Source organism: Cotesia typhae, unplaced genomic scaffold (assembly GCF_013202065.1).
Source record: "Cotesia typhae breed Kobodo isofemale line unplaced genomic scaffold, CoteBio_Ctyphae contig_43, whole genome shotgun sequence".
Taxonomy (NCBI): domain Eukaryota; kingdom Metazoa; phylum Arthropoda; class Insecta; order Hymenoptera; family Braconidae; genus Cotesia; species Cotesia typhae.
This window is the reverse complement of record NW_027423752.1, coordinates 3,582,952-3,598,141: the sequence shown is the minus strand read 5'-3', so window position 1 is coordinate 3,598,141 and position 15,190 is coordinate 3,582,952. Positions and strand designations below refer to the sequence as shown.

The 15,190-nt window shown below is 27.5% G+C and overlaps 1 protein-coding gene and 1 long non-coding RNA gene across 2 annotated transcripts; one reads left to right on the top strand and one right to left on the bottom strand.

The window, feature by feature from the left end:
* The first annotated feature begins 3,823 nt into the window (after nt 1-3,823).
* LOC141528215 (TD and POZ domain-containing protein 3-like) lies at nt 3,824-6,475 on the top strand. The gene is made up of 2 exons (XM_074244148.1): nt 3,824-3,962; nt 4,051-6,475. Exon 2 carries the CDS (start codon nt 4,153-4,155, stop codon nt 5,086-5,088), a length of 936 nt encoding a protein of 311 aa, XP_074100249.1. The 5' UTR covers nt 3,824-3,962; nt 4,051-4,152; the 3' UTR covers nt 5,089-6,475.
* A 671-nt stretch (nt 6,476-7,146) lies between these two features.
* LOC141528341 (uncharacterized) lies at nt 7,147-8,004 on the bottom strand. The gene is made up of 3 exons (XR_012479353.1): nt 7,690-8,004; nt 7,560-7,621; nt 7,147-7,470 (listed from the first exon to the last, which is right to left on the bottom strand). It is a non-coding gene; the product is annotated as an uncharacterized LOC141528341 (long non-coding RNA).
* Between the last annotated feature and the right edge of the window lie 7,186 nt (nt 8,005-15,190).

Genomic DNA, 15,190 nt, shown 5'->3' with positions numbered 1-15,190 from the left:
AGAAATGAAAAAGTTATTTTTTTTTCAACAAAATAAAAAAAAATCGGCCCTGCCCGAGATGAGTGGGAATAGTTATGAAACTGATTGAAGTTTTTTTTGAGAAAAAAAAAAATTTTTTTTGCTATACATTTTCATTGCGATTAATTTTTTAAGATTATTGAGGAATATCTGACTACGAAAGAAAAGCAACAATGTCAGAAAGAATATTCTGCTGCAAAGCCGAGGAAATGGGCAAAAAAGCACGCTAAAGTACGTATTCAATAACTGTTGTATTATTTAAATTCTTTGTAATTTACGAATTCAGAAAAAGAATTGAACGCGGTTTTGCTAATACATGTTTAGTAATGATTAAACAAAAATAATAGAAGTACATTCTTTTTTGGATCTTTGAATAGGAAGCAATTATTTTTGTAACGTTTTCTTCATGAATTAAATGTGATAAAAACGATACGAAAAAAAAAAATAAATAAAAAATAAAAAAACTGGTTAAAAATCTTAAAAATTTACCAATAGTCTATAGTAACATTTGACGATAATAATAAAAAAAATTTTCAAACAATGATGTTCTCGGACTATGATTTTTTGATGAATTTCAAAACAATTTTTGAAAAACACTTTTTTAATTTGTTAAATAATTTTAGTTAAAAAAATAAAACTTTCATCTTAGATACGATTATTAAATCCAAATTAATATCTTGGATTAGTCAAGAAGAATTTTCTTGTTTTGATTCATAAAAATCGCATATCAAATTATTTTTTAATTCTGCTCAGTCGAGTTATTGAAAGCTGTAAATAATTAAATAGTGTTTGGCACAAAATAGAGACATTAAAGATAAAAAAAAGTATTGAACTCTGTAACAGCTTGTTTAAAAAAAAAAAAAAATTAGGAAAACGGTTCACCCTAAAGGCCATCCCTGTAACTTCCCGCTATTTCCATACCTGAGTGCTTAAAGTTGTACTTATGACATTTTTAAGATTTTTGAGCTCAAAATATAATTTATGTGATATTTTGAGCTCACTGAGTTCGGAGAGATAATATCTTGATGTATTTGAGCTCTCCCAGCTCAAAAGTCTGATAGAAGTTTCGTAGAACACTATTTTTAGATTTTTCAAATCGCAATAACTATTGAATGGATCAACCGATTTTCACGCGGTTGGCGGCATTCGACGTAGTTTTATCATCCTCATGAGTGATTTTCAGGTTTTAATTGATCAAATCGAAAACTTCAGAGTAATCCCGAAAAAACACTTTTTTCGGTTTTCTTTCGTTCACGATAACTCACGAACGAATCAACCAATTTTGACCGGATTGGCGACGATCGGCGTGGTTTTTCAAGTTTAAGGGCGGATTAGTTTTTGAAGTTGATCGATACAGCTGTTTAAAAGATATTCCAAAAAAACCACTTTCAAAAATGATTTTTTTTTTTTTGTAGATTTTTCAAGATTTCTTAAAAGTTATAAGCGAGTCACACACACACACACACACACACACACACACACACACACACACACACACACACACACACACACACACACACACACACACACACACGACATAGTGACAACATCGCGGGGGTAGTCAGGGAAACTTCCTGTGACCTTCAAACGTCGAGATCTGATGAAAACTCGATTTTTGCAAAACGGGGTGAAAACAATAACTTTCCGATTTTTGAAAATCTTCGATTTTTAGCGAGAAGTTAAAAATTATTAAATTTTTTGTTAACCGTATTTTTGCTTAAAACAGTCTTATATTAGAAAATTATCTACCCGCCTTCGTAATTATTCTATTAAAATCATTACACGATGTAGATGCTTAGAATATTATTTTGTTTTTACGACATGTTTATATCAGTCAAGTGATTTTTCAGAATATTCCGCTGCAGAATAATGATTATGACTGTGGCGTTTTCGTTTGTTATTATGCAAAGCAGTTGTCGATGTTAAAACCGATTGCCAATATAAACACCGCTAACATGAAACCATTCCGAACGCAGATGCTTCAGGACATATTGGAGACGTACGAACCATTGTCATTATCAAAGAATGATCAGAATTTACAACTTTCTGAAGAAACAATTGTAAGTTTTCATTGTTATAATATATTTAATTTTTTTAGCCGTTTATAATATTTCTTTTATTTAATACTCGGCGCTGAATACTTACACTGAATTAGAACTTGGGTAATAATGATTAAAAAATAATTATTAAGATTCGATGAATGCGAAGTAATTGTTAACTGAATAAAAATTATTTTAAACATATGGCAACAATATCTACAATTAATTAATATTTTTTCAATTTTTTGGTTCCAAAAAAGCATTCAAGCATAGATTCTCAATTTCCAAAAATTGGAAAATTCCAACTTAGTTAGCTGTGTAAGCCGGTATAATATAATCATTTTAATAATTTTTCAGGATATAATAGAATTGGCCACGGAAGGTCACTGCAGCGTTACATCCATGAAGGGAGTATATTTATATCAATCGGCCAATTACCACCAAGGCAGCCTGGAATTATTCACACACCAGCAAACAGGGTTACAATGTACTGCTATTGCAACATATGCGATAGCAGCATTGCCTAATCACTTGTCTACTATAACTGTAAAAGATTTAGACGATATCCTTATTGGTGGTGACAAGTATTATTTACAATGCAGAGTCACCGCTAATGAAGACATGCTAAATATAGATGAATTATTATCTAATTTTCTCATGAAAAATCAGCTTGTGGTCATAGTTGAAAAAAATGATGTGTGTTATGGGTCATTGTTCACTCAAAATCCTTTGAGCCGCTTATATAAGGATATTATCCAAGAAGTTCTGCCAAGAATTGAAGAAAACTCCGGATTTCTGTTTATTACGCAAGGAAAAACTGTGGCCTTTAAACATCTTCATTCCCCACATTCGGACGACCAATATTTTTTCCTTTTCAACTCCCACTCAGTGGACAAATCTAACTGTTTAGCTGAGAACAACACTGGAAAAGCTCGACTTTTTCAATGCTGTGGGCCATTAGCATTGGCTAAGGCGTTGTTAGCTGGGACAAATGTAAATTGTGAACCAAATAATGGCTTTTGGGGTATTTATAAAATAAAATTTTCAGTAACCACCTAAATTCTAAATTTAAATGAAAATATTTTTATATTTTCATTGATGCATGCAAAAAAAAATGTATATATTGTTTTGTTTTATATTGATAAACATAATTTATGTAATGTTTTATAAATTAAAATATATTTTAAAATGAATAAAAAGTTCAAATGTTATTTTTCAATTTAATGAACTTTTCCTCTCATATATTAACGTAGCTTGTAAAAATATTTCCTAGCACCTTTGTATCTTTGCAACGCATCGTTTAGGTATTGAAATTTGTTCTTCTCGCCGTTTTTCTGTTAGTTGTTTTCTTTATTTTTATCACATTCTGTTATCTTTTTGAATCTAAGGTTAGCATTAATAATTTATTTAAATTTATGATTTCTTTTTTGATGTTACAATTATTTATTATAAGTTAATAATAAAAAAAAATACATTGAAAATAATTGATTTATAATAGGATTAAGAAATTAGACAAAATTGTAACTTTAAATACGTGAATTTAAATCTTAGCAGTTTTTTAATAAGAATTATCTACGAGCGCTCTCTGTTCTCAGAAATATTAAATTTCAAGAAATTTAAATTTACCGCGCGTGTAGTAATACCAGTTGGGAACTTTTTTCAACTTGCGCATGCGCAATTACGTTCGTATAAGAGTAGGGGAAACCATTCCGAAAAAACCCGAGGTACACTCTCTTGTTGCGACAACTATACTGTTCGTGTGGTCTTAGCTTAGATTTCAGATAACCTATCCACAAATTTTTGATTGGCGTGTGTTGTTAGCTTCAAAATAACTTATAAAAATAAAAATATCATTTATCTCGAAATCTAAGGACATTAATATGATAAACTGTTGTTAAATATTAGGTATAGATATTTATATTTTATAATGTACATTTACATCTTTAACAATTGTTTACAAATCAATTAAGAATTTTATTAAAAAATTTTTCAGGAAATTTTTTTGTCTACATTTTACATTTAAAAAAAATTGCCTGGAATAACGTACTAGGAAAGTAAATTTATAGATAAGAGAACAAATAAACTCATCGTAACGATGAGTGACAACAAATCTGAAGGTTATAATGTCAGTTATGAATGGAAATTATTGAATATCTGTATTCAAAAGCATAAATTATTATCATCGAATGATTTTACACTGGAGAATTACGATAAAATATTTTTTTCAATGTCACTCATGAAGATCACCGATGATGAATTTCGGGTGAAAATAAATAAGAAAGGTATTTTCAATCCTAATTATGCTAAGATCATAATTAAACCTTCTAATTATGAAAGTCAGACTTCCAAAATAACCTGCTGGAGTAACCATGATTTTGTCGAATTCAAGTGGAACACTTCATTTAGTATTAGGAATCTACGATCGATAACATGTCATATACATTTGGATATTATAGACTCTGAATTGAATCAAAAAATTTTATTTAGAGCTTCATTAATTTCAATGAATAAATATTTTCTCTCAGCACAGTACAGTGATGTCACTATTGAAGTTAAAGATAGTGATGAAAAATTATCTGCTCATAAATTGGTGCTAGATTTTCACAGCAGTGTTTTCGAAAAAATGTTTAACACGGATATGAAAGAAGCCAAGGAGAATTGTTTTCATTTTGGTGAATTTGATATGGCGATTGTCAAAAGAGTACTAGAATTCATGTACACAGGCAAAATTGCTCAATGCGATAATATCGATCTAATTTTTCAAATATTAGCCTGTGCAAATATGTATCAGATTACAAATTTACAAATTTATTGTGAATATCAATTGATACTTAATTTGAATATTGATAATGTTATTAAAATTTTGGTGACTATTGGGAATTTAGAATTACCTAAATTGAGCGAAAAAGCAAAATTGTATTTGGAGTGTAACAGCAATCGTATTTCACTGGTTGATGTATTGAAAGAATTGAATAATTCAAAAATATTGTTAGATTTTTTGGCAGAGAAAACTGGAATGAAGATAAATTAAAACGATGATATCTTACAAATCAACATATTTTTATGGACAGTTTTATACGTCATTAATTTGTATTTCCTCATTTTATTAATCATTATTTTAAACTGTGAGAATGAAAATTTTATTAAAAAGACCTTTTAATTATATTAATTAATATAAGAAAATATTTTGTAGTCACATAGTGACTGTATGTATGTTAATTAACATAAGATGAAAATTTATTTTAACAAAATACTAGATACTATACAAGATACTATTCAATAACAAAAGTTTTATAGATGCTTAATATTTTGTATTTTATCTTAACTAATCAGTCGTCACTTTTATGTAACAATAAAATAGACATTTGATCATTTTTATCCGAACAAAAACAGTTCCACTGTAAAAAATTACGCCAAGTACACGTTCACAACCCTTGATTTACAAAAATGCCAAGGAGAAATTATCATTTTACAAAAAGATGTAAAATAAAAAAAAAACGGACCAAGTAGCCGTTATGATCTTCCATAATTGAAAAAATTTTGTGATAAATTTAACGAATAAAAACAATTTTTTAGACGTACTTGGCGTGCGTCATTGAGTACCCAAAATTTTTTCAGATGAATCGTGATAACGTGATAATATCCCTCAGGTAGCTCATTGATGTCAAATATCAGTAGTTCAATAATCACCTTATCTCCTGTTCTTTCCCTCTTCACAGCATTGCTGTATGTCTGATAGAAGTTTGATTAAACATCGTTTTTAATGTACAACTTTTAATAACTTTCCAATGAATGAACTGATTTTCAAGTGGCTGGCAGCATTCAACGCCGTTTTTTAAGCCCCGTAAAGAATTTTTAAGTTCGCATTGATCAAACGTTAAAATTTAGGAGTACTTCCGAAAAAAACACTTTTTTCGGTTTTCTTTCGTTCACGATATCTTTTGAACGAATTAACCGATTTTGACTGGTCAAGCGGCAATTGACGTGATTTTTCAAGATCAAGAGCTGATTAGTTTTTGGAGATAATCGACTGAGCCGTATAAAAGTTACTCCAAAAAAGACACTTGAAAACAAAAATTTTTCTGAAATTTTTTCACGGTTTTTTTGAGATATCTTGAAATCCATCTATCGGAATCGGTCAAAATTGTATTCAAAATCCAAGTTCGTTGATGTTTTTTCAAATGGGCCAACCACGATGAAATCGGTAAAGTCGTTCATAAGTTATGGGAGGTTCACACACACACACACACACACACACACACACACACACACACACACACACACACACACACACACACACACACACACACACACACACACACACACACACACACACACACACACAGTGACACCCTCGTGGGGATACTCATGTAAGTTTTCTGTGACCTTCAAAAAATTTTCAATTGTCTTAGCGAGAAGTTAAAAATATACTGGTGGCAAGAAAAATGATTACTGAATTAATTATAAAAATTGCTTAGTAAATTAATGATCAAATTTCGTGATAAAATCCTGTTTTTTTTTTTTAATTTATAGTAGAAATAAATCTTACTTTAAAATAGGGCTCCGATGTTTCTTGAACATTTATTAATGCTATATTTTCTAATGAAGTCAATTTAATTAACAGTTCATTCAATTAATAAACTGATTCATTTTTTCTCGATCTGAATGAAATGTTTGGAAGCTATTTAGTTGTACAAATATCAATCTTATCCGTGAAATAATGAAAACAAGCATGAACTTCAATTGTTATCGATTCATATGGTTGCATCAAAATGATCATCAGTGGGGTTAATGACTTGGTGAGGAAGGGCTGAAAGAATTGTCCGTAAAATCGCTTTTCATATCAGTTCTCTGGCTCAGTTATCAGAAATGAAAAAATTTTGGGTACTCAATGACGCACGCCAAGTACGTCTAAAAAATTGTTTTTATTCGTTAAATTTATCACAAAATTTTTTCAATTATGAAAGATCATAACGGCTACTTGGTCTGTTTTTTTTTTATTTTACATCTTTTTGTAAAATGATAATTTCTCCTTGGCATTTTTGTAAATCAAGGGTTGTGAACGTGTACTTGGCGTAATTTTTTACAGTGGAACTGTTTTTGTTCGGATTTTACATCTTTTTGTAAAAATTTCTTCTTTTGACGTGATGAGCACTCGATTTTCGAAACACGAGGTAAAACCAATGACTTCACGATTTTTGAAAATCTTCGATTTTCTTAACGGATAGTTAAAAAAATCATCAAAGTAAATTTAAGATTTTTTTTAGAAATTATATTTACATTGAAATTTTTTTTTAATTACAATTTCCGCCATTTAGAAATACAGAAATTACATATTTCATAAAAAACGTTGCATTTGTTCTTTCGTTTTTTACATTCTCACAGAGTATTTAAAATTTGTCCCTTGTAGAGACTGAAAAAAATAGATTTATCAACCATATACATAGGCAGGCTTAGTAGAGGGTTCTATTCATAATTTACTAACAAATAGTTGTTACATACATAATATCTCGCATTTTTTGTTATAATCACATCTTTTACGCTCTTATTCTCGTTGTACTTCACTGTAAAGAGAGAATAATAATAATTACATCAAAGGAAAAAAACAGAAGTCGATAAAAAAATTACTTACTGATCATTATATTATTCACCATGTAATAAGTCACCGTACAATATTTTGCAAGCTTTTTGTGCTTGGTATATATAACCTATACTCGATATCATTAATGGTAGCCAGTAATTGTTGCGCATGATAATTTCCATCGTTTGTTAACTACGGCAATTTTTCACAATTCATTGTCTTAATCATATTATTATTCAAATTAACACTCGAGAAATCAATAGTCTTATCAGCAAACGAAACAAAATAATGTGATTTAAAATTGATAGTAAATTTTGATTTGTACCTGGAAACACTTAAATGACTTACTGTACGTAATTTTAGTCGACTTATAACCCCTGATAAAACGAAATGATTAAAAATTTTGAATCATTTTAAATCATTTTTAATCATAAGAATATGATTTGTAATGATTAAAAATTTTGAATCATTTTAAATCATTTTTAATCATAAGAATATGATTTGTAATGATTAAAAATTTTGAATCATTTTAAATCATTTTTAATCATAAGAATATGATTTGAAATGATTAGAAATTTTTAATCATTTCAAATGATCTTTATTTATAAATATATGATTGAAAATGATTTAAAACTATTAGAAATATTTAATCATTTTTAATTATAAAAATATGATTGAAAATGATGTGAAATAAATTAAAATTTTCATTCATTGTTAGTTCTAAAAAAATAATTCGATTTAGTTAAAAAATATATAATTATTTCAAATCACAAAAGTATTAATGAAAATTATCAGTAATTATTAAGCATATTCACAATACTTTCAAATACTTTAACAAATAATTTTTATTTATTTTTCACTTTCCGCAAAAAAAATTGAAAATTTTTTAAATTCAGGTAATTATTGGTTCCATTCTCTTTTTTTTTTTTTTCGAAAATCTAGTTTTCAACGGATGTTGACGTTTTGAGGTCCAAGGAAGCTTCTTCAAAAATTTTAGCTATAATATCCGTATGTCTGTATGAATGTGCGTGTGTGTGTGTGATAGTTTTTGAAAAATCTCAAAAAAACGAAGAAAAAAAATTTTTTGAAATGTGATTTTTTTGTAATTATTTTTAAACGGCTCAATTGATCAAGTTCAAAAACTAATCAACTTTAAAGCTTACAAGACCACGTCGATTGGGACCAATCTGGTCAAAATCAATCGATTCGTTCGGAAGATATCGTGAACCCAAGAAAATAAAAAAAAGTGTTTTTTTAACGTAACTCCGACATTTCTGATAGGATCGTCTTTGATGCAATGGAAAGATTTTTAGAACTCGAAAAACCGCGTCAATTGCCGCCAGGAACGTGAAAATCGGTTCATCCATTCAAAAGTTATCGCAATTTGAAAATTTATCAAATAGTGTTTTATTAAATTGCACTGTGAAATCAATAATGTTAAACATACATTTGAAAAGATGTTAACTTTACATTTTTTTAAATGCAAATATTACAGCTGGCAAAATATAATATCTACATGAAAAAAAAGCAAACTTTGCTTCGAAAAGATGTTAATTTTACACCTAAAAAATGATACTTATTGAAAGTTCAGTATTTTCTCTGTACACTGAAAAAATAATTAATCTGACTCAACAAAATAATTTTGAAAGAATTAATCATCTTGAGCCACGACGAAAAAATTCTTGAACCAAGAACATTTTCTCAGTTTAAGTAAATTTTTCTTAGTTTCAGAATTTTTCTTTTTAGCTCATGGCAATCAATTTCTTCAAATTTATTATCTTAAGTCAAGATTTGTTTCCTAGTTCAACTAATTTCTTTTATTAGTGTATAAATGTAAAAATGTCAATAGTTAAGAAATGGTATTGTATTTTATCGAATATTGATATTTTTGGAGATATAAGCTCACCCTGATTAAACAAAAGTATTCCAAACACAGGAAAAAGTATTAAAAAGAATTAGTTTTTTATCATCAATCTAATTCTTTTTAATACTTTTTCCTTCGTCTAAATACTTTTTTTAATCAGGGCATCCCGATGTTACAGGCATCGATACCTTTCATTCGAGTATCCACATCAATCTTTTACATATTTTATATATTTGTAAAAATTTTAACAATTTAAAATGTTACAAATCTTTTATTGTTAATTTCTTTTACTTTGAAATATAAAAAAACTCAATTTTGAATTTCTTAGTAAAAAAAAAATATTCGTGTAGATTTTTCAATTTTCTAAACGAGTATTTTTCAAAATCTATCGGTCTGAATTGGTTCAAGCTTACAGTAAATTTGAGTTTAGTAAAGCCCTTTCGAATAGTTACCAAAATTATATAGGATGGTTCCCATGACAGTATAAGAATCATTCCTATAATTATCGGAACCATTCCATTATCATTATGGGAACCATTCCTATAGGTATTGGAATTGTCCCATAATTATGGTAACAGTTCTTATAATTATGGAAACAGTTCCCATATTTTTCTTTCCGTGTAGAACAATCTTTACTATCGATTGATTATTGTAAGAATAACATTTATTATTTTGTGGATATTAAGTAAGTAACTAGTATTATTTTAATCTACTTATTTAGTAAATTTGACAGCTTATTCTTGTTAAAGTTATAAATCGAATTTTTGTAATTTTTACACTTTTATTTTTAAAAATTTTAGAATTTTTTCTTGTAAAATTAACATTTTATTAATAATTTAAATTTTGCAGCTATATTACTGTAATTTTAATATATCATTTTTTTCCGTGGGCTGTCGGATTTTTGAGTTTGAACAGCTAAAAAACGTAATAATATATATATATATATATATATATATATATATATATATATATATATATATATGGGATGAGCGAAAAGTTGCAGTTGCAGGGATGGCCTCTAGGGTCGACCGTTTTCCATTTTTTTTATAATCAGTAAAAATTTTTTCGTGATTATTACAGAAATATATATAATTTTTTTTACTTGCGTGAGCGAAATTTTTTTTTTCAATGACTGATAAACCTTGAAGGCAAAGATACATTGTAAAAATACAAGGCAGGAATAAAAAAATAATAATTTTTCGGCCATTAATTCTGTTTAGAGTAAAATTAACAGTGAAGAAAATTCTATGTAGATTATGAACAACGATTACAAGTCGAAATATTTTAAATTCAGTCTTCACTCAGATATATTTCTAGCCGAGGAAAGTAATTTCCTAAGATTTCAAATAAAAATAAATAAATTTTCATAGTATTGTACACAATTCTAAAGCAGTTAAAATAATTTTAATATTGACCATGGATGATTTTATCAATTTATTTAATTTAATCGGAATTTCTGCAATACAAACAATTTACCATCGAAATTCTTAATACGAATAATGAAATTTTCAATAATAACGATTAAAAAAATTCTAACAGTATTTAACAATTAAAAATAATTTAAAACGATTAAAAAGTTTTAATACTAACCGAATTATTTTCAATCATAAGTGGTCTCACAAATTCAGAAAATATTTTATGGTTAATAATGATTTATCATGATTTCAAATTATTAATAACAACAGAATCCTTTCAAATCATAATAAATAACGAAAATTCGAACGTTATTTGACGATTAAAAACGATTTGAAATGATTAAAAGTTTTTAATACTAATGAAATCATTTTCAATAATAACGAGTAAAAAAATTCTAACATAATTTAACAATTAAGAAGAATTTGAAATGATTAAAAAGTTTTAATACTAACCGAATCAATTTTCATCATAACTTGCGACAAAAATTTGAGTATTTTTTGATGATTTGAAATGATTTATAAAGATTAAAAATCTCTAATCATTTTTAATCATTTTATATCATGCTCTTATTCTATTATTAAGAATGATTATAATGATGATTATTGGTGAAATTTAGAAAATGATTTAGATTATATAAAATGATTGTAAATGATTTATTTTTTAATCATTTTTAATCATATCAAATCATTCTGTTTCATCAGGCTTTATTTGGATCAAAAAAATTTTTTATACTACTAAAACCCCGAATTTAAGTCATTTTTCACGGTTTTTAAGGTTTTCTCGAAAATTTGAAGGTATACGGGTCAAACGGACCTCGGATTCGGATTGAGCGGGTCAAAATACATGAGAATATATGTGTCGCGTCCAATGCACAGACAACTTTTATTTTTTTGTGTGCCGGTGTATTATTAATCATACCAGGGGACAGGAATTCACAGAGTATTTTATGATAAGAAATGATTTGTTATGGTTAAAAATTTCAAATCATACTTGAATCATTTTTAATCATACCAGGGGACAGAAATCCACAGAGTATTTTATGATTAGAAATGATTTGTTAAGATTAAAAATTTCAAATCATACTTGAATCATTTTTAATCATACCAGGGGACAGAAATTCACAGAGTATTTTATGACTAGAAATGATTTGTTATGGTTAAAAATTTTAAATCATACTTGAATCATTTTTAATCATACCAGGGGACAGAAATTCACAGAGTATTTTATGACTGGAAATGATTTGTTATGGTTAAAAATTTTAAATCATACTTGAATCATTTTTAATCATACCAGGGGACAGAAATTCACAGAGTATTTTATGATTAGAAATGATTTGGTATGATTAAAAATTTTGAATCATACTTGAATCATTTTTAATCATACCAGGGGACAGAAATTCACAGAGTATTTTATGATTAGAAATGATTTAATATTATTAAAAATTTTTAATCATACCAAATCATTTTTTATCCTGTCAATAGATTTGTATTTAAAATGATTCATAATGATTAACTGTGAAATATCAGGTATGATTTAAATGATTTGGTACGATTAAAAATGATTAAAAAATTAATCATTTTGAATCATTTCAAATCATTTCGTTTTATCAGGGACGATACAAGTCATACAAATAGTGTATGTACATCGGTATTAACAAATAATAATTATTATTTTAGTATAGCATCCTTCCCCTTCAAGGAATAAGATGTTATAAATATAATAATAAAATTTTGATTGAAATTTTGAAAATTGAATTTTCGCGCGCTATTTGGAATAAAAATGAATAATTTTCTTAATAACTAATAATTTAGCATCCTTTTCTAAACAGGAAGAATTATAATTGCTATTATTATTATTGCAATGATAATAATAAAATTTCATATGAATTTTTAACTTTAAAATTTCCCACGTTTTTTGAAATTATAACTACTATAATTTATATTAGTCGTCGCTATGTGTTTACTTAGAATTCCTTCGACTGAGGGCCGGATGTTAGATTAATTAAATAATAATCTCCATAACTATAACAATAATAATAATAATAATAATAATAATAATAATAATAATAATAATAATAATATCTCTATAACAATAATTATGATAAAGACAGAAATATACAAGTATTAAAAAAAATAAAATAATAAAAAGTTTTCTAAAATAAAGTTGTGTTAATTATTTTACAAATACATGTAAAGAAATAATCAATGAATTTAAATTCAAAATAACAGCTTAATTTTTCAGACATGCCAGGTGCATCTAAAAGCATTACAGCTTACAGCCGGGCATGTATTAGGATTATGTATGAGTACAATAAATTTGAATTAATTTTAATATAATATTTAAAATGAATTCAAATTCGCGCCTTTCTGGCACATAGTGACACCTGCTGGATACATTTAGGAGTATCCCAGTTCAAAGCTGAAAAAGTAATGAAAACAATTCACACTATATATTTACATCAAATGTCTACAACAAATATTCATTATTATAATTAAGTTAAACAATGATAACAATAATATTGATTATAATAATTAAAATCAAACGTTAAAATAGAATAAAATTACAATTTTAAATAGACTAGATTTGAATTAACCGCCTATTTTATCAAACTTTCAATGGGAATGGAACAACTCTGATACTATACAGTAGTATACTATTCTCACAAAATGTAATGTACCAACTTAAAAATAAAAAATCTGGAACAGAGTAACTATCCGGAGAGGATCTCAGGCGTTAAATGGAAACGAACTAACTCTAATACTCGGTGGTATACTATACGCAGAAAATTGAAAAGTACCAACTTCGAAATAAAAATTCGACCGAAATTAGTAAAATCTTTCATAGTATCGAAAAACGGGGGAGCGAAAATTTTATAAATTAAGATAACGCTAAAAAATGAAAAAAATTATATAATTATTGCTGTTTTATAAAAAGAACTAATAATTAAACTATTTAAAGCGCGTGACAAGTGTTGACATGTATATAGTAATAAAATAAATCAAGTTGAAAATAAAGTGAGGTTATGTTGACATCTGACTCGAGAATAAAGGCACTGTAGCCTCGCGCCTACACGTTCACACACATTTCATGTGTGCTGTTGAACGTGTACTTGGCTTGAGGCACGACAGTGCCTCCGGATGAGTTATGAAACAAATAAATTATCATAAAAAAATTTATTCAGAGAGTTTTACTTGTAAAAATTATAAAAACTATTAATGCACATTTTTATAATGATTTTATATGACTAATTTAGTTGTAAAATAAAACCCAAAAATTATGAAGTGTCTTGTCATTTCAGCGAAATACTTTTATACAAATTTTTTCCTGCACCAACACCAACTAATTTATCGATGACATTTAAATTAGCTGTCACTTGACAATTTTTCAATTTTCTTCAACAAAAAAATTGCATTTTTAATTTTATTAAATTTCTTCAAGTCTATTTATTCAATAATTTATTTGTTAAAGAAAATTTAAAAAATTGTGAAATGACAGCTAAATTTAATGTCATAATTTATTAAATAAGAAAATTATTTTTAAATGCTGTGATTTTTTTTCTTTTCTTTTTTCAAAGAACAGAAACATTTTGAACACGATAATTTAATCTTGATCAATTTTTTTTTATAACTAATTTTCGAAATTTTTTTTTCTGCAATTTAAAAATTATCAGATGTAGATTTGTAATTTGCAAGTAAATTGAAAAATTAAGTTAAAATTTTTCCCGCCTTGCTGTGTTTCCGGCGTTTAGTGCGCTGAAATACCTCCGGTAATTCGTAACTCGGTAACTCGTGAACGTCGCTTTAGACGAATACTGAACACTCTCCTTGATTACGTGATTACATATATTGGCATATATATTATAGGCATGGATATATTTATAAAGTCGTCCCGGACAGAAAGTCGCCGTCGGAAATGTTCGGTTTTTTCTTCCACCTTTACAGAAAATGAGGCAACTGATGAAATGTGTCTGATTCCACGGACAAACTTCCTGTAGAAGCAGTAGCAGCGAAACTTGAGGCGGTTTTTCTCGAAAGATAAATTTACGGAAGCCCGGTAGTGACATGTTATTACGTATGATAGTAGCACTGACTTTTTCAACTCCGTTGACATACTTAGTATGTCTATCTAAATAATCTAAAGGTGGCGCTAAATGTTCCTTCTATTTTTTTCTTGTAAATTTGTTCGCCAGACAGCGCTTATGTATTTTTTCCTTTTTTTAAATATTTTTTTACTAGTAACAATCTCTTTTCCTGTAGGCCTTGTAAGGAAACG

What these genes read in the sequence shown, in the direction of transcription:
- LOC141528215 (XM_074244148.1), top strand. Translation starts at nt 4,153, where the DNA reads ATGAGTGACAACAAATCTGAAGGTTATAATGTCAGTTATGAATGGAAA.